This window comes from Microtus oregoni, unplaced genomic scaffold (genome assembly GCF_018167655.1).
Source record: "Microtus oregoni isolate MIOR12 unplaced genomic scaffold, Mior012 000022F_ref0000154, whole genome shotgun sequence".
NCBI lineage: Eukaryota > Metazoa > Chordata > Mammalia > Rodentia > Cricetidae > Microtus > Microtus oregoni.
In genome coordinates, this window is record NW_024543081.1 from 8015484 (window position 1) to 8035280 (window position 19797).

The window sequence follows — 19797 nt, forward strand, 5'->3', positions numbered from 1 at the left end:
TATTAACCCCATTAGTCACAGGGATCCAGCCCTGTTCCTGAAATCACAATCCTGCTTGAGTCTTTGTAGGCCAGCACCAACCTGGTCCCTGTGTGTTGTCCCGAGAGCCCTCAGGTAGGCAGCACGACCTAGAGGCAAAGATGGTCACATAGCCTTTATGTGACAGCCAGCCAGGTCCTCGAGAATCCAGAATCTGCACTCTTTATCCTGTCTCGGTGTGCCCATTCCCTGCTGTAGAGCGCCCTCTGGTGGAGCTATTGGGAGTTGTCAGGTCCTAGAGATAGAATCCAGAACTCAGCAGATTCATGAAGGTCAAGGACATTTGGAGGGTCACAGGGTAGAGACTGAGCAGAAGCTAGAGCTGCCTGAATCATCCAGCCTTCTCCATGACTTCCATGAAAAAAAAGGGTCAAAGTTGTGAGTTTTTCTCAGGGACAACAATGTAGTGAGGGCAGACCCAGCTTGCAAACCAGACTCCACAGCAGACACTGCCATCCATGTTATTCTCAAAAGCACTACCACTCTCAAAAATAGCCTCCTATCATCGTTATCATCACCATCACCATCATTGCCATCATCTCCGCCATCATCACCATCATTGCCATCATCTCCGCCATCATCACCATCATTGCCATCATCTCCGCCATCATCACCATCATCATCGTCACCTTAACGTCACCTTAACACTTGACAGAATAGGCTTGTTTCCTAAGTGAGTTTCAATTCCGTTTATTGCCGCGCACCGCGCCTCCGTGTCTGCGCTCTGTGCGCTGGCACCCAGTTCGTGAGCTTTGGGCAAGGGGGCTGGAGGTTAAAATACACAAACACACACACAGACAGAGAGACAGCGACACGGGTCATACTTGAATTCCCCAAGAATGCCCCCTTTTTATTGTGTTCAGGGGCAGATTATATAGAGATAGCCACGCCCCAGCCAAACCCACCAGAAACCACTCTCCTGCCATCAGGAACTCCTGAAGGTCTCGTGCTCAGAGCAGCTGTAGGCACTCAGATCAGGGGATTACAAGAAATTCGGGATCTGGGGTCTCACTGCTCCCAACAGTTTATAAAGGTATTTTTGGAAAGGCTGTATCGAGTAGAAGACCCACCCTGCCTGTGGGTAGCACCGTTCCATGGACTAGACTGGCTGTGGTCAACTGCCTCACGTTCTTCTTCCTGTCATGCCTTCCTTGCCATGATGGGCTCTAGCCCTTCTTAAACTACAAGCCTGTGATGGCTTGAACAAGAATGGTCCCCATAGACTCATATATTTGATTTCTTCATCATCAGGGAGTGGAACTCTTTGAAAGGATTAGAAGGATTAGAAGGTGTGGCCTAGTTGGAGGAAGTGTGTCACTGAGGGTGGGCTTTGAGGCTTCAAAAGCCCATGGCAGGCCTAGGTGCGCTCTCTCTCTCTCTCTCTCTCCAGCCTACAGATCAGAAATTAGCTCTACTCCAGCACCTGCCTGCATGTTGTCATGCTCCCCACCAATGGACTAAACTTCTGAAACACTTCTAAGACACACACACACACACACACACACACACACACACACGTACACTCAGACATACAGACATACACTCACCACACACATACAGTCATGCACACACATTCTACACACACATATATACTCCACACATGTACACACATACACAAACACACATGCACACACATAATCCCACCTGACCAAAGAGTCATGAAATACACGTGAGAGTCAACGGAGTCCCAGAGGAAGGAAAATGTTAGCATTGAGCCATGAGCTGCACCCCTAGCCCCACAAAGTCCACATTGACATCATGAACCCCATTAGTCAGAGATGACAGAGGAGGATGGTGTCACCCTACACACTCCCTGCAGGGAGTCTAAGAACAGTCATTCACAAGCGGCCTGGGATCCAACTTTCAAGGAAAGTTGCAGGATACAGAGAAGTGGACACAGCAAGCGCTTTCCATGTATGCCCCCATATTCGCCTCCCATCCTCCTTTGCAACAGCTCCAGTTTCTGCTGGGTTGGTCATGCTCAGCTAGAAGGGGACATATTCCAAACAGGCTCACAGCTTGATGTGGCCATTTAGCCAACTACTGGCCAGGGAGAAGCGGAAGTGTCAGAGAGGCTGTCCTTCTGTTTACCTGGGGTCCTCTAGGGGAACAGGATGGACAGGATGAATACACCTTACTAAAGGAATTTATTAGAGTGGCTTACACAGCAGGGGCCTGGGTAGTCCATCCGTGGATCTGCAACCCAAGAGGCTGGGAACCCACGAGGCCAGATGCCTCAGCCACAGGCTTGGGGCTCATGCCACAGGCTAAAGAACTTTCTGAAGAGCTGTGGCTCTTCAGTTAACACTGGAAGGCCATCAGGGCGGTGGTGGTGCATGCCTCTAATCCCAACACTTGGAAGGCAAAGGCTAGAAGCAAGGCACATGGCAGACATACTCCCCTATCAAGATAGACCGTGCCTGCTGGGCCCTGTGTCCTCACACCCAGAGAGAACACCCCAGTGCCTCTTCTGCATTACACTAGAAGAGAGGCCTCTAAGTTCAGGCCAGATCAGGCTGGACCAGGGCTCAGGAACAGGGAGCTCCTAACCTCTGCTCTCAGCCCTCTGGGCCCGAGGAGGTACTTCTGTTAGAAACGCAGGTCGTCTGTTTTAAAGGGGCAGCAGATCTGTGCACAGAGCGCCCCCTAGTGTCCATGCCTACACAGTGCAGCGTGCCAGCTCCTGGAGATTACCATCCCGGCCACTGGCCCCCTTTCCTGCTCTTGGCCTGTCAAACTCCTGGGCTTGCTCCATGGGAGACTCATCATCCCTCAAGAACCAGTACGTTTGCCTGTGTATCCCAGTAACGGCTCCCCACTTTTACTCCCTATCTCTCCCTAAGGGCTCTGCCCTTCACCTTACAGAAGTTGGAGTGGGACACACACACACATACGCACCCACACATATACACTCATGCATGCACAGGATAGGGGCATCCGTGCAAGCTGCCAGGAGCTAGGTGACTTGGAACTACCAGTCACTGATGTCATGGTCCAGATTTCTTCCTAATCAGGTTTTGTCTCCAGCATGCATCTAGGACCTCCCCTCCCCCGCTTCTGAGGCAAGATCCCAAAACCTGGCTAGTCAGGTGAGCAGAAGGCACTACATCCAGGGCCCACCTCTGATGCCTTTCTCTCTCTCCAGAAATCCTCAGTAGCTCCTCTGTGCCAGGAAATGAAGTCCCTGCTCCTTGGTCCAGCATGTAGGGCATGTCTGGGGCCCGGCCTCTTTCCTAAGCAATGCCAGGGGCCATTGCTTACACTGTCTTGGGGTTTGGGCTTCTGTTTCCCTCTCTGAGTGTCCAAACCCTGCCACATTGGATTTATGTTTACCACAAAGTGCATGGCTTCTAACCATTGCCCCATCAGGAGTCCAGCCTGGCATGGCTGAGGGTTGGCAGGGGTGGGTGGGGGCCACCTGGAGGTCAGCAGGAGTGGGCCTCTGAGCTAGTCCTGGTTGCAGGCACAGAACTTTGTTCATGGCTATGGGAGGGCTGAGGTTTCCAACACCTTCTGATCCCTAGAGGCCCTGAGCCTTCTCCTAAGACGCTGTGCCTCCTCAGGGCAGCTGTCAGTCAAGTTCACCTGTCCCTCAGGTGGCTCCTGCAGCCCCTCCAGCTACAGCTGCTGAAGTTTCTAGGGGGCTTGGGAACTCAGACCCAGCCTGTGAGGGTACGCTCTGATGGACTCAAAAGATTATGACTTTACATGCATTGGTCTCACAGGCTACCACAGTCTTGGGGACCACTAGAACAAGGACAGGGCATCTTGAAGAACCCACCACATCTCCTCTTTATCCCTCTGCCTCCATCTGCCTCAGTCCCTCAGGGACACCTAACCCCCCCCCCCCCCCACCGCAACACCTTGCTACTGACCTCTGGCCATCCTTAGTGTCCCTCACCTCACTAGACTGGGGCTCCCAGCAGCGGCTGCCAGGACTTCCTCTCTGCTTCTGCCCCAGGAAGAGGTTGAGTGGCACAGTGGCAAGAGCCTAGCTCTCTGATTGACAGGCACAGGTGAGAATCCTACCTCCCCGTCTCAGTTATCGTTTCTATGGCTGTGATAACATACCATGACAGAAAGGATTTATTTGGCTTACACATCCCAATCACATCCATCACTGAGGGAAGTCAGGGCAGGAATGCAAGGTGGGAACAGAAGCAGAGGCCATGGAGGAGCTCCATTTATTGGTTTGATCCCCATGGCTTCCTCAGCCTGCTTCTTACACCATCCAAGACCACCTGGCCAGGGATGGCATTGCTCACAGCGAACGCAGATCAATCATAAATCAAGAAAATGCACCACAGGTGTATCCACAGGCCACTATGAGAGGGGAATTTTCTCAGTTGAGGTTCCCTCTTCCAAAAGGACTCTGGCTTGCATTGATAAAACCAGATAATATATTGCCCCAGCAATGTGAGCCTGGCCCCGCCCACCACTCTCTGCTTCCGATCTTTCATCTGCCTGAGCTTAGCAGTACATGGTTGCTCATCTAGGGCCAGTGCACACTCAGGGCAGGTGGGGCCGGAGCTGCTGAAGTTTAGGAAATGTCGGCAACCACATCACTCACATGTCCTTCACAGGATGTTACACAGAGGCTGCAACAACCAGAGGTGACTGATGCTAGAGACAGGGGTGATAAACCTCAGGGTTTGGGGGAGTCGGGTCAGGTCCCTCTCTTTTCAACCTGGAACACTACAGGTCACACGTGCCTACTGCTTCCTGCAAAATCATTTATTCACCCCTTCATTCATTCAAATAATAGAGCACTTGCCTATGCCTCCAGGAGAGAGCATTGAAAAATCATTGCCATAGTCCCTGTGGCGTTCACATGTCAATGAAGCCTGGCAGATAAAGCAATGACGCCTTTGGAGGAGGGTATCAAGGGTCATATTAAAGAATGCTAGTGGGTATATTAGGGGCCCTCTGATGTGGGATGCTTAAGCTGAGGCCAGACAGAACCAGAGGAAGAACACTACTGGAAGGGACAGGGGGTACAAAGGTTCTGGGACAGAAACTAGCTTGAAGTGTCAGACCAACAGAAAGGACATAGTTGTCAGGAGAGACAAAGATGGGCTTTTATTCATCTACTTTTTACATCCATCTGCTCCTCCGTATTCCAGGTCTGTGCCTGACCTAGACTGGACTCGAGGCACTCAGCTATGGAAGACCAATGACTACAGAGTGTGGGGACAAAGGGAAACCCGTTTTGTTTTGTAGTGTCTAGTGAGGACTGTGCAGAGGTGGAGCCCAGCACACAGTGCCTGCCAACTGAATGTGAGCTGGTATTACCTTTCAAATCCCCTCACTGCCCAGCCCTGTGAGATCATTCTCAGACACTTCTTGCTAGGATCCCAGAGAAATGAGTTGCTTGAGGAGAATTCTGGTTTCTTTCCTTTTATTTTAGATCTGGGGTGGTTATCAAGGACTGACTAGTTCCTGCGATGGAGAACTTTTGGTGCTTAAGACTATCTGCCAGTCATGGTGGCATGCACCTTTAATCCCAGCACTCAAGAGGCAGAGGCAGGCAGATCTCTTTGAATTCAAGGCCAAACTGATATATAGCAAGTTCCAGGACAGCCAGGGTTATGTAAAGTACCCTATCTCTAAAACAAGAACAAAACCAAATAAATAAATAAATCAGACAAAAACAAACAAAAACCTGGGAATGTGTAAACTGAGACTTTTCTGTCTCACCTGGTCCTGCAGCACTTTTAAAATAAAGACTCAGAGGCTTATTATCAATTACAAACCATTTGGCCTATTGCTCAGACTTATTACTAACTAGCTCTTACAATTGATTAATATCAATTACAAACTGGCCTATTGCTCAGGCTTATTATTACTATCTAGCTCTTACAACTTGAATTAACCCATTTCTATTAACCTATATTTTGCCACGTGGCTTTGTATCATTACCTGTTCTCTAATAAAGCTTGTTGCTCCAGCAGCTTGCCGGCATCTGCCCAGACTTCGCCTTTCTTCTTCTGTATCTCTGCTTGTATTTCTCACCTGGTGCATCCTGTCTTGCTATAGGCCAAAGCAGCTTCTTTATTAACCAATGGTAATAAAACATAGTCACCGCACACAGAGAGGGTATCCCACCGCAGAAATGTACCAGGCAAAATACTAAAATACCTAGACTTAATTCATCTCCATAGCCCACACTGGTCTACACGGGGATGGCTTGCTGCATCCTCCCACAACAAATCCATCCATGAATCCATCTATCCACCCAACTATCCATCCACCAATGTGTCTATCCATCCACATATCCATTCATCCATCAATCCATCCAGTCACCCATCTGCCCAAACATTCCTCAATCAACACATTCACAAACCCATCCACCCACATACCTACCTATTCATTTATCCTTGCATGCATACATCCATGTATATCTCACCTACCTTTCCATCCATGTATTCATCCATCTATGCACGTACCCATACATGCATCCATCCATCCATCCATCCATCCATCCATCTATCCATCCCCTACTCATCTATGCTAGCTAGTTTTATATCATTTTGACACAAGCTAGAGACATTTGAGAAAGGGGAACTTCAGTTGAGAAAATGCCTCTACTGGATTGGCCTGTGGGGTGTTTTCTTGGCTGATGACTAATGTCATAGAGCCCAGCTCACTGTGAACTGTGCTGTACTTTTGTGCTGGTAGCCGAACTTGATAATGTGTAAGAGTCTCCCGAGTGGCCGGGCAATGGTGGCGCACACCTTTAATCCCAGCACTCGGGAGGCAGAGGCAGGCAGATCTCTGTGAGTTCGAGACCAGCCTGGTCTACAGAGCTAGTTCCAGGACAGGCTCCAAAGCCACAGAGAAACCCTGTCTCGAAAAACAAAAACAAAAACAAACAAACAAAAAAAAAAAGAGTCTCCCGAGTGGTACTAGTTTTGAAGGCATGAAAGGGCTTGGCACAAGGAGAGGCCATGAATTCGTAGATACATGAATTCATCCATACATGCATCCACTGACTCGCCTATCCACACATCAGTGCACACCTTAGTTGAAGTAAAGCCCCAGGATTAAAGGGGTCACGGAAAATTGAGGCTTGGCGTCACGTGGTAGGATCACACTCCCTGATGAGAACCTAGGAAAGACTGTTGGTAAAAGTGCAGCCCAGTTGCAGAGAGGACCCCAGCATTTTGGAGATGCCAGTATTGTGGGATGACCACCAATGACAGCAACATCTGTGGAGTGGAGCTGGTCTGTGTGAGCTGTGAATGGCAGAGCCAGAGGATCGTGAGTAAGTCCCGGATGTCAAGCACTGAACTCTTTACACCGTTGGATTTTGGTTTTGCTTTGATTTGATTGTGACGGTGCCCTGGTTCCTCCCTCTTAGAGTAAGGACTATTTACTTGGTTTTTGATTTTTATAGGAGCCTGCAGTTATGAGACCTTGGCTATTTTAGAGAAACTTTGGAATTTTAGAGATTCTTAGGATATTTTAGAGAGGCTTTGAACTTTTAAAGAAACCTTGGGTATTTTAAAGAGACTGAACTCGTAATGTGTTTGAGTTTTTAAGGACTGTGGAAGTTTTCAAAATTAGAATGTTTACCAGGAGTTGTGGAGCACACTTTTAATCCCAACACTCAGAATGCAGATGGAGGCAGATCTCTGTGGGTTCAAGGCCAGCCAGGGCTACATAAAGAGAACCTGTCTCAAAAACAAAAACAAGGGGCTAAAGAGATGGCTCAGTGGTTAAGGGCATTGCCTGCTCTTCCAAAGGTCCTGAGTTCAACGCCCAGCAACCACATGGTGGCTCACAACCATCTGTAATGGGGTCTGGTGCCCCCTTCTGGCCAGCAGGCATACACACAGACAGAATAGTATATACTTAATAAATAAATAAATAAATAAATATTAAAAGCAAAAACAAAGTTGGAGTGTTTATATTATGGTATTAATATTATGCCATCTTAGGGATAAATGAGAAAAGGAAAGTTCCAGTGATGTGTTCGTGTGTCAAGATGACAAGGGACCAGCTATACTGGCTTATTTTGTGTCAGCTGGACACAGAGTCATTTTAGGAAGAGGAAACTTCTACTGAGAAGATGCTTCCCACTACAAGAATGGTGTGTGGGCAAAGTCGATGGAGCCTTTTCTTGGTTGATGATTGCTGTTGGAGAACACGGCTCACGGAGGGCAGAGCCTGAACACCCCTGGGCTGGTGGTCCTGGGTGCTATAAGAAAGCAGGCTGAGCGAGCCTAGGGGAGCAAGCCAGTAAGCAGCATTCCTCAGCTTCGGTGCCTACCTCTTTCATGCCTTGAATGCCTGCCCTGTTTCCTGCGATGATTGGCTGTGATGTGCCACTGTCGGCTGAAATAAACCTCACCGAGTCGTTTTGGGTTATGGTGTTTTATCACAACAGAAACCCCACCTAAGACGCCGTCCATCTATGTCTGCACTCACCCATCTATGAAGGTGTGTGTCAATCACTCCTATCCTACCCATGCATCCAGGCACTCACCCATCCACCTGCCTACCTACCACTCCATTCACCCATGCGTTCATGTGTGCATACATCCATCATTGCATCATCTACCCGAATACCCACTCATCCAGACAGGCACCACTGTTCATACTCATTTCAGAATATATTCTTATACCACGGAGTATAAGAATGATGATAATTTCCAGGCTGGGGATGTTGAAAATTTTGCCTGAAGTCACACAGGCAAGGATAGCTGAGCCTGGCTGTACCCACAGATAACCAGGCCCTTAAGCTGCCCTGGTTCTGGAGACTTCTGTCTTTTTCTTACCAATCTCAACCCAACCCTATGGAGAGAAGCGCCCCTCAGCAGAAGTGAGTCTCCACCTTGTTCCACAAATAGTTGTGTGTGTGTGTGTGGGGGGGGGGGATACTGGAGCCAGATCTTAACCATATCTTCTTCAAACTGCAAGGTTAAAGGCCCACAAAAATGCCTAGGCGATGTCACTTCCCCAGATGCTGCCGGCAGGGGGCAGCACGTCGCTGTACCTCAGACCTTCGGCGCTAAGTTTAGCAACCCGGTATTCTGTTTTTGGGAAACTAAGGCATAAAAGTAGGTCGGGTCCCATCTACCAACAGAAGTACCCACTTTTCTCGGTCACACACCTCCTGGAGAATCCCAGAGCCAATCCTATCTTGGGCCTTCGGATCTGACTGGACGGGAGAAAGGGTGGGAATCCCAAAGCCCCAGGTGGAGGACACGTGGGAATGTTCTCGTTGCTCCAGCCCCCCGCTGCAGCCATACAAATCTTTTGTCTCGCTAACCGACTCCAAGACTGAGGCTGTTGGCGGTGACGGGTGGAGTGGTCCCCAAACTTCCAGGCATGTAGGGGAACCCCTAAGTATCTCAAGCCCAGGTCCAGCTGCAAGCGTCGCTCCCTGTTGCCACCGGGTGGCAGCATCCGCCTGCCAAGCTGTTCTGCTCGCTCCCGCCATCGGGCCCAGCACAGCTCCCTACCCACTAAGTTGTGCGATGTCCTGAGATTTTTGGTTTCAGGAGACTGTGGTGTGGGACTGCTACTGCTGTTTGATGTCTGTGCCTCAGTTTCCCTGCTCGTGATGTCCAAAGTCTCCTTTCTACAGAGTCCTCCGACCCAAAACGTTCTGCACAGCTGCACCTGCCGGCTTCTGAACCTGGGTCCCAGGAGCAGCTCTCTCCTGGGTCATGGCAAAAGTTCAGAGGATTTAAAGAGATTAAAAGGGGATTAGGGACAGGGAAGATAACTTCTGAGCTCGAGGCTACTGGCCGAGCTGAGCTAGGTAGGCCTGAGGACGAAGGCCCTCTTACCCCTCCTTATTCCCACACCAGACAACTGGGTACTGAATAGTCCTTAAAGACTAAGCGCTCTCCGAGTCTATTCTCTTGTCATAATGGCTCCATTTGATGCTATCCAAAGCCGAAGGAAGACACTAGGAAACCAGGAAACCTGGCTTGCCCCCCCCCCCCCCCAGCAGGTATCTGGTTACTAGCTGGGTCCACTAAGGTAGGACAGCCTTGACAGGCAGGGTCCCTGGTTCCCACTTGTCCAGGATAGAATCAAGCCCGACCCATCCAGAATGTGCCAGGCACCAAGGCTAGTCTAACTCCCCACTCTGGCTGGTCAACAGGAATCAAATCCCTCATCAGAAAGCCCTGCGGAGTGGAACAGAGAATCCTGACTGGGATTTTCCAGGGACACCTTCCGATACCCTTCTCTGAGTCTCTGTCATGGTTACACTCTTAATGTTGGCCAGGCTAGGGTGAGGACCAGTGTTGAAGTCCCACGCTCTGCTTGCGCTCTCCAGTGCGAGTGCTGGAACGATCTTTCACTGGAGTTTGCTGCGCAGGCAGCGATGTCAGATCGGGGGTGTGGCCCTGGAAGCCCCCATGTGAGTAATGTCTAGGGGGAGGATGTCTGCACTTAGAAAGGAAATGATGATGGGTGGTCTCTGCCTCCTCGACTAGAAACTGGAAACCAAGTGACCACCAGGCCCTGCAAGAGTAGTTTCTTAGCCCCCGCCCCTACCCCCACCCTCAGTGGTTCAGAGGAGCGCAGGTGTCTCTTCAGAGCCACACCCTCCTCCTTCCCTCCCCCCCTTCCCACGCAGTCCTGGGAGGGCGATCGGAAGGGAGCTGGCCTGGGGAGGGGGGGGCGCGGGGTTAGATGCGTTCGTGTGTCACGGGGGAGGGAGGAGAAAAGGGAGGGGAGAGCCAGGGAGCGCGCGCGAGAGAGCGCGCTGTGAGCGAGGAGGGCGGGCGGGAGGCGGGTCCTTCTACCTGGGGCGCGCTCGCCTGCTCGCAGCTCGCTTGCCGGGGCCGCGAGTCACCTGGGGAGGCGGACAAGTGCGGACACATTGGCCGCCGCGGCGCACCGCGAGGCGCGCACGGCCCCAGGCGGCTGAGCCCAGTGGAGGCAGCGTCCGCCCACCCACCCGCTCACTGTGCCCGGCCCCGGCCTGCGCTCGCAGAGCCCCACGGTCACTCCGCTGGGCTCCGAGGTCGCGGTTCCCAGTCCGGGTCACTCCCCCGGGCGCACGGGGCGGCTGCGGCGCCCTGGGCTCACCATGGTGGCAACGCGTGCCGAGTGCCCGCGCGTCGCCCGCCGCCCGAGCCGAAGTGCCGGCTGAGCGTGGTCCTCTCACAGCCCCCTGGCCCCTGCCCGGCCCCTGCCCGCCCGCGCGTCCCCTCCGGCCGCAGCTGTCTATGGCGCAGCCCCCCTCCCTGGATCATGCACAGAAACTTTCGAAAGTGGATCTTTTACGTGTTTCTCTGCTTTGGCGTCCTCTACGTGAAGCTCGGGTGAGTATTCCTGTGGGCGGGGGCGGTAGAAGGGGAGCCGGCAGCCTCGAGAACCTCCTCCAGCGGACTTGGGGACCCGAGTTTGGGGGGGAAGGGCGTTTCTCGGAGCGACCGGTGTGTCCGGCCCTCGCCTCAGCCTCGCAGACTCATCCGAGCCCAGGAACCCAGGAGTGCTCCCGAGGGGCGCGGAACCCAGGACGCAGCAGGAACAGCGCGGCCCGCGGACGGCCGCAGCGGGGCTCGCGGGTAGCGGCGAGCGTGCCGGGCGCGTACTTTCACCTGTTTGGGCTCCAGGCCCCGGGGGTGGGACGCGCCTTCCCTCCCCCGGGCTGCGCTGGGCGCCGAGCCCGGGCCGAGCGCTCGCCGCCCGGAGGGCGCGCCGGGCCGGGGGGCGGGGGGCATCCCGGGCGGGGGAGATCGGAGCGTGCACCCGCCGCGAGCGCGCAGGCCCCGCACCCTCCGTGGCCCTGCGTCTCTATCCATCACCCGGACATGTTGAAATTACCTTGACAACTCGTCCGGCTGGCTCAGGATGGGCCGCGGGGCTGGCGCGGCAGCCTCGGGCTCCGTCCGGGGCCCGCGCCCCCGCCCGCCTGGGACCCTGCGCCCGGCCCCCTCTCACCGCGCTCCCCCTGGCGCGGCCGGGCGGGCGGGCGGGCTCCAGGCGGGCCGCGCTCGCTGCTCGCCGCCGTAGCTGCTCCGAGTCGTATTTCCACATTCCTGAACCTAGCCGAGTCCTTACCTGTTGAGCCGCGATCTCCTTTAGACGGAATCTGTCTCGGCCTCCCCGGATTGGGGGTGGAGGGGCAGTGTGACCGAACGGGGCGCAGTGCACCTCACAGGCGTTAGTCACTCTTGGCGGCCCAGGCCAGACCCCCACCCCCACCCCGAGCACCTGCGGGCATCAGTGCCGCGCCCCGCGCCCCTACTATGCGCCGCCAGGCCTCGGAGGCCAGCCTCATCTTGGCCCTGGGAAGGCCAGTCACCGACCAGACCTGTAGGAGGGGTGGGCTCCGGTACCTGGGAGACTGGCTTTCCAGGCGAGAGGTAGAAACAGTAGCTGAAGATCAGCACCCCTCCCAGCCCGTTGCACCTCCGCCATCTTACAGGTTAAGAAATTGAGGCCCCAAGAGAGGCAGGGACCAAGCCTGGTGGCCTCAGAGGCAGGATTGGAAGTCCCGTCCTTGCCTTATTCCTGCAGACCTGGGCGGGAGTGTCTACGGCTGCTGGTGGCTGTGTTTATTGTAGGTTTGTGTGGGTAGGCTGTGTCCCTGGGTGTTTGTTTATGAAGGTGAGGGGTGCGGGCTTTGAGCCTGCTGGGGGGTGGGGGCGGGGTGGGCAGGCCATGGCTTCCCCGTACTCAGCGGCCTGCAGTGATCCACCTAGGCCAGTAAAGAGATCACAGTCCTTTAGGAGAAGGCTCCAGGGTGATTCCAGCTACTGGCTCTGGCACAGAGGCCTTTGAGTTGGGTGCCTCACTCCACCGGCTCTGGCTTCCACTGCTGACCAGTCTTTCTTAGCCCCAGTTCTACAAGAGGCCTCCGAGAAAGCCTCCTATTGGACAAATGAGAAAAGGTATCAGAAGAGGGACCTGGTTCCCAAGGTTGGGGCCTCCTCTGGAGTGTTTCCTGGGTTTTATCTCTATACGTCTTCCTTCTGCTTCTGGAAGTAGGATTTTGGCTCTGGCTGTTTTGAACAGCATGGTGGTCAGTATTGAGAGAGAATGGGTGAGAGAGACCCTGAAGGTCTCTCTTATAGCCTAGTCTGGGCACCTAGTGCCCATGACCACTACCTTCTGGGACCAAGCAAGCTTTCCTTTGCATGGTGGCAACTCTGCCCATGAGCCCAGAAGGGGAACTCTTCCCTCTAGAAACTGCCCCCACCTCGACTTAAAAAGAAAAAATATTGCAAAGGCCTAATGGAATGACCTCCAGGGAAAGCAGAGACTGGCCCTGAGACCTGCAAAGAGAAGGCATGGACGACTATGTAATCTCCACCCCCCCCCCCGTGCGTGTGTGTGCGTGTGTGTGTGTGTGTGTGTGCTTGTGTGTCCTCCATTAGGTGGGCAGGAAAGTCAACTGGGAGAGCATGTGTCCTGAAGGGACAGGTGGCGTGGAAGCCTTGTGGTTGAGATCTCTTTGGAGGAGGCATCTCACATCACTTCTGGCAGGTGCCTCCGTGAACTCTTGCCCAGAGCAGCCTCTCACCCTCATCTGAAGATAGTGGAGTGGTGGTAGAAGCCCCTTCGGGGCAGTGAGGCATTGGTTCTGATGGCTTTTGTCCTGACCGTAAGCAATGGTGGTGAAATACTGTGACTCTCAAAGGTGTGGGAGCCCTAGTGGGGGCTCCTCCAGATAATTTGTTCCTGGGAGAGTGTCTTTTGTGATCTCAGCCCCCGAGCCTGCCTCTGCTGCATGTTTCTGTATGTGTGGTGGGGCCTCCAGAAATTCCACCCAGTTACATTCATCCTATGTGCCTACCCCCCGTACTAGCAGAAACCAGAATTTAGCCCTCACAATCCCAGAAGTGCCTTGGATTCTCAACAAGTTCCAAGTATAATGACATTAGGAAGTCACAGTGCCTAACCTAGGGTCCCCATGGATGGAGTTGCTGTTCTGAAGGAGGCCTAGGTGGGATAGGGAACAGCCGAGGTCACTGAGATACGGGGACCAGCCCTTCCCTGGCTTCTCTGTGCTGTTGTGGTAGGAGAACCAGAGGGGCAAACGACAGGGAAGTCTGAAGGTAAGGGAGGTTCCTGCCTGGATGGCCAGATATCTCCTTGCCAAACCCAGGCGCCAAGGATCCCCTCTCCAGGATCACGACTGTACCAATACACAGCCCCCCTTTCCCGCTGTCCACCTTTCTCTGAGACTCCCCCCAGCTGACATATACCTCTATATAAGTACATTCCATTACAGCCAGGCTCAGCAGAAATAGGAGATGGAACCCAAAATCTATTTGTAGGCTCTAAAAAAAATATTTACAAGAAAAGGGAGGGTTCTTAAGAAGAATCCCTCCGCACCCACCCCAGCCAACTTCTCAAAGAGCAAAAGATGAGAGATAAAGATGCTAGAGGTGAGGGTCCTGTATGATAAGAGCAGCAACCGGGGGCCTTCACCTGCCTTCCTCCCCAAAGAGGTGCATGAAGTGGGTGGGTTAGAACATAGCCCCGGACCAGGGCTGGCCCAGGTGCAGTAAGAGGGACCCACACCCAGCCATCCCTAACCAGGCTGCATGCAGGCAGAAAGGCAGCACACACAGGGCATCTGTGCACACACACCTGCAGACTCATAGACCGCCCGTGCTCCTGCAAGAACATGCAAGCACATGCATGCACACATGAGCACACGTTGCTGAGTACAACCCCTAAGAGGCGCACACGCCTCCGCGCAGTGCCTCCCGGAGATGCGCTCTCAGTAGCGGTGTTTCTAGCCAAAGGTTGTGGCGAGGGTATCCCGGCCAAGGCAACTTGGGCAAACCCTGGGGGCGGCACCCGCTGCACATTCTGGTCAACCTCCCCTTAAGAAAGAAAAAAAACCCGCCCGCGGAGGAGGCGGATGTAGGAGCGGCCTGTCCAATGGCAGCTGCGCGCTTCGGGAGACTTGGAGACTTGAGCCAGTGTGAGCGACAGAGCCCGTTCGCACAGACAGACGGACAGAGGACCAGACAGCCGCTAAGGAGCGCCCACTGTCCCCCGCCGGGCCCCCACCCTGAACTCCAGCCTCAGCGCCCACTGCTGCTACAGATACAGCACGATGCGCGGTCCTGGCGTCGAGACACGGGCGACCGCTGTCCCCCGGTCCCCGAGCCCAGGCCCCTAGCGCCCAGCGCTGCTGCCCTGCATCAGGGAGGGCCGCGGAGACCCTAGCCTCGTTGGCGCAGGAGCCCTGCGGGTGGGGCCTGTCCAGCCCAGCCAGGCGCGCCGGCCCATCATGCTCCTCCTGTCGCCGCGCAGCGCGCTGGTCTCCGTCTATTGCCCGCAGATCTTTCTCCTTCTGTCCAGCGGCAGCTACCTGTGAGTGCCGCGGGTGATGGGTAGGGTGGATGGGAAGGGAGCCCCTAGCCATCTGCTACTGCTGTAGGAGGGAGGGCGGGAGAGGTGGCAAGAGGGTCCCCGGGTGGGGAGCTGGGTGCCCTGCGTGCAGCACAGAAGCTGGTTTTAGGTCACTTTGCTGGCTTAAGCCGCCGAGGTAGAACACCTGGGGGTGCAGCTGTGGCAATGAAAATTTTAGCTTAGGGGATAGAGAAAAGATGATCTAAGAGGAATTCGACTGCCTTGCAGATTAGGCTGTGTGCACTGAGCGCCAGGGTCAGAGCTAGCCAGTCAGAGTGAAGATCTCCTTCGCGTCCCAGCAGGATCCTGAGTTGGCGAAAGATCTTCTCCCTAGGCCATATTAACTCAACGCAGCGCATACGGCCCGGCCCGTGCTACACTAAGGAGAACTACACGCACAGATCTGCTTCCCAACACACACAGTAGCAGACACGTGCATGTTGCACCCCACCAGATAGCGCACCCAGGTTGTCCCCCGAGGTCTCTGGTCACTCGCGCCATCCTGCCGCGCCTGAAGGCCTTGGCCCCTGTTCTGCTTGACGCCTCTCCTGGAGGCGGGTAAGGCGCGCACTGTGCGCGCTCAGGTCTCAAGCGCCCAGGTATCAAGGCCAGGAGAGTGCGCTTGAGTGAGGGGTAGGGTAGCGCCCACCAGGCTACGGGAAGCTGGGGCAGGGCCCAAGGCGGCCCTGCGAGCCGAGGGGGCGCATCCGCACAGCAGTGGCTTCGCCCGATTCCTAATGGGACGCATATGCTCTGGCCTCCGATTTAAAAAGAAGTTTGATTTATGGAACCGCCGTTTGGGGGAATTGAAGCTGGATGCTACTGATTAAACCTCAGAGCCAGCGCTCCCTCTCCCTCTTCTCCCCTCCCCCGCCCCCTCCTTAACACGCGGGCCACGTCCGGGGTCGCCTAACGCGGCCAGAGGCGGCAGCCACTTTCCCGCTCCCTGCAGTACCCCCTCCCCGCCCCGCGGCCACAGTCCTGATAAATTGCTCCGCCCCCACCCCTTTTAATAAAGACGCGGCCAATTTCTCCTCCAGCTCCTAGGAAATTACTATCCTACCAGTTTTCCTTCTATAAATAGTCGCGCATCTTGAAACAAAAGTTCGCAACCGCAGCCAGATGCTGCGAGGCCCGCGGTTTCCCCGGCTGTGGAACATAATTACAAGGTCCGGGCAGAGGGAGCGCTCCAGGCCCGGCGGGCAGCCCTGGCTGCGGAGGCATCGCCTGGGGTGGGGAGTAGCAGGCCTCCCGGGGCAGGGCGCAGGGCCCGTGGGCACCGCCTGATCAGTGGGGACCTGGCCAAAAGAATCCTGCTTCTGTAGTCCTTCCTTGAAATGGATCAACCAAGGACTCCAATGCTCCTGGTTCTGGAATTCCTGAGCTTCTCCCCCCCACTCCATCCTGGCCATCCCAGTCTTAAGCCTTGCTGAAGAGCCTGCAGCTACTCTGTCTGAGAAATCATTTGGGGAAGCTAGTAGCTGAGGTTTGGTATTCCTGGGGAGGTGTCCAGGGGTGGAGACCAGGAGTTGGGTCTGAGAGGAGAAGATGGCAAGAATGATTGGGCAAACGGCAATTGCAGGGCTCCTTGGCAATGGTAGCCAGTCTACCTCCGAGGCCCCCAGTTTTCTCCTGGAGGGCCCTCTCCAGCTTAGCGGTGATCTCCAGCAGCTGTACCCGCCATGAGTTTCTTCCTGACTACACTGCCACTCTGGGGGCTGAAGTTCTTTTTAAAGGAACAGCTTCTCAAGTGTATTCAGGCCAGGGCTGGGACCAGCATGAGTGGTGGTAGCTGGGGGGAGAGGGAGTGGAGTTAGGCAGACCAGTTTCCTTTCTTCAGCACTAACTAGTCCTGCCTGGTATTCAACCATGGGGTTCAGAGAAAGAGCCTGCTCCGGCCATCATAAGCCCTGTTCCTGAGAGAGAGAGAGAGAGAGAGAGAGAGAGAGAGAGAGAGAGAGAGAGACGGGCCTAATGATTTGTAGTGCTGGGCCATCCTCACCTTGCTGGGTATCATAGGGTTGGCTCTATAAGATGCCTAGGAATGAAGCTACCTCTACTCCCAGAATAAAAGCGTGGCATGCTAACCCACCCTGGTTTAGGTGCCCCTGAACTGAAGAACTCTGCTAACCATGGAAGGTGGTAGGGGTCAGTGTGAGACACCCCCCTCTCTCACACTGCAGGAATGTCCCAGAGGATGCCACAGCTAGGAGGGGCCCTGAGTGCAGGCTGTGTTCTGTTCCAGAGAACTTTCCAGAAGGCATCCCATGGCTGGGATCGCAGACACTGGCCAACAGTTGATCCTGCCCCTTTCAACTGGGCTGTTCTCTCAGCTCCCCATGCGGGGCTATCATGCGGACATAGTGAATCCCAGACACATGCCTGGGTCCCTGCCACTGATCACACTGGACGGGTGTGCTGGTCTGGAAGAGCCCTGAGCCCCCTTAAGACCCAGCTGGGAGAACAGCTCTGGCTACCACTACCCATGTTGTAGAATGGGAACCACGTGTAGAAGCAGCAAGGGACCAAGGGAAGGCAAGTGGGAGCTGAGGCCACAAGCAGCATTTGGAGTGCTGGGTCAGCTGGTGTGAGGGCCTGGCCCAAGCCTGGAGCCAGAACCAGCCTGAGCTACTGTAAGCTCAGGTCCTTTCCTGTCTTGGCCTCCCTGTGGTAGTTGGCTGTGATGACCCCCCCCCCATGGCTTCCGGTATAGCCTGTCATGGTAACCGCCTGCTCTGGGGAGCTGTGAGTCATGGGTGACAGGATGGTTACTCACCGACCACCTGGCTTGGGGGGTGCAGAGGGTGCTCACCACTGTCCTCCCCAGGCCCCGGCAGGCCTCTTCCTGGCTCCTGTTGTGGCTTTGCCGGTGGTGCTGACCACAGTCCTAAAAGCCCTGTGGGCATGACCCTTGGTGAGATGGGAGCTGAATCAGGCTGCTCCTGTGGCATCACAGTCCGGGGGGGTGGGCAGTGTGGGTCACAGGACTTCAACATGGACAGGTCACCTGAAGGGTGGTAGCTCTCCTCACCAGTCACAGGGCAAAGAAGCTCAGGTCAGGCCGTTGTCTCTGGGTCTGGAAGCATGTGACACCCCATAGGACATTGGCACAACAGCCTTAGAGCTAGAACACCCGAGGACAGCTCCCAGGAAACCTGCCAACTGGAGCCCCTGTAACCACAGAAAGCTACCCCAAACCCACTGCGGTATTAGGACTTACCAGCTGAGAGGGGAGTGAGGTACAGTCTGGAATGGACTTTCCCCAGCTTGTGTGTGCAGAGGGGTTCTCCTCTTTGGGCTTTGGCTGTGGGGGAAACTGGAGGGTGGGGCCCTTTCTAACCTGGTTTCCTTGGAGTCCTGGAGACCATGAGGCATGCCAAATCTGAGTTCTCATCCTCAGGCCACCTCTTCCTGTCTGACTGTATCCTGACCTTAACTAACACCTCTGCTCAGAAAGACTCAGTGGAGCTCGTGCAAACCTCACGGGGTGGCCTGGAGCATTCAGAAGATTCAGGGCCAGTGCTCAGTTCAGATCCTGATGTTAGGGGTAGTTCAGGGGACAGGTGGCTCTTGGATAGCACGGGCTCATGGTGTGTGTGTGTGGGGGGGAGTGGCCTCTAGTGACACAGAGGGAGGTGTAGAGGGAGCAGTCGGGAGGGCATGGTGTACTCTCTAGGTGTCTCAGGGGGCTTCCTGCAGGTGAATCTAAACAGGAATTTTAGAGGGGTGGAAAGCAGTCTTGGTCAGACTAGGTAAGATCACAGTAGAGAGTCCTGAATGAGCGAGCATGACTGTCAAACACATTCAGGGGTCCCCGTGGGAATGGAGAGGCAGACATAGTACTGAGGTCCTCAGAGATGAGCTCACCCAGACTCCATGCCATCACCTTGCCCTCCTAGCTCTAACCCGCACATGGCTCTCCCGCAGCGATCCATCCCAGAGGGGGGAGGTGGCACTGCCAGCTGTCACCAGTGCAGAGAGGCAGGTGATCACCGTGAAGGGAGATGTCTAAAAACGATGCTTCCTGCTCTGTTTCTCCTCTCACACTCTCCTGCTGAGCCTCCGAGCCTCGGGCTGGCCTGGAAGGGCACCTGGACCAGGGTTCTATTGCTGCAGGTGTTCTGGTGGGCATGGATGCCCTGCTGGGGTTTGGGCCAGTGTTCTGAGCTGGGATGGAAACCAGTATTTTGGACCCAGGTTGTTCCAGAGCAGGGCCCCTCTGTGCAGCCCAAAGCCAGCCTACTAACCTCTCCGTCTCCCAGGCAGGTGAAACAGCTTCAGCAGGCTCCCTGGAGGCCTCCATTTTGCACAGTCCTGAGTCCGGCTGGGATAGGGCTCAGCTCCCCTCCCAAGGGGACAAGAGGCTGGCGCCCTCCCTTGTCAGATGAAACCCCGGCCCAGGGCTCCCTCAGCCTG

At 54.8% G+C, this 19797-nt stretch overlaps 1 protein-coding gene across 2 annotated transcripts in view; it reads left to right on the top strand.

Moving 5' to 3' along the window:
• The first annotated feature begins 10845 nt into the window (after positions 1–10845).
• Positions 10846–19797, top strand: part of Wnt7b (Wnt family member 7B) — a 44681-nt gene continuing 35729 nt past the window's right edge. Inside the window, exon 1 of one of the 2 annotated variants that reach the window (XM_041672259.1) lies at positions 10846–11327. In XM_041672259.1, coding sequence (XP_041528193.1) covers positions 11257–11327 — 71 coding nt within the window. In that variant the 5' untranslated portion in view covers positions 10846–11256. Of the gene's footprint in view, positions 11328–14994; positions 15343–19797 lie in introns of those variants that run through there. The other variant, XM_041672258.1, reaches the window with a different exon arrangement.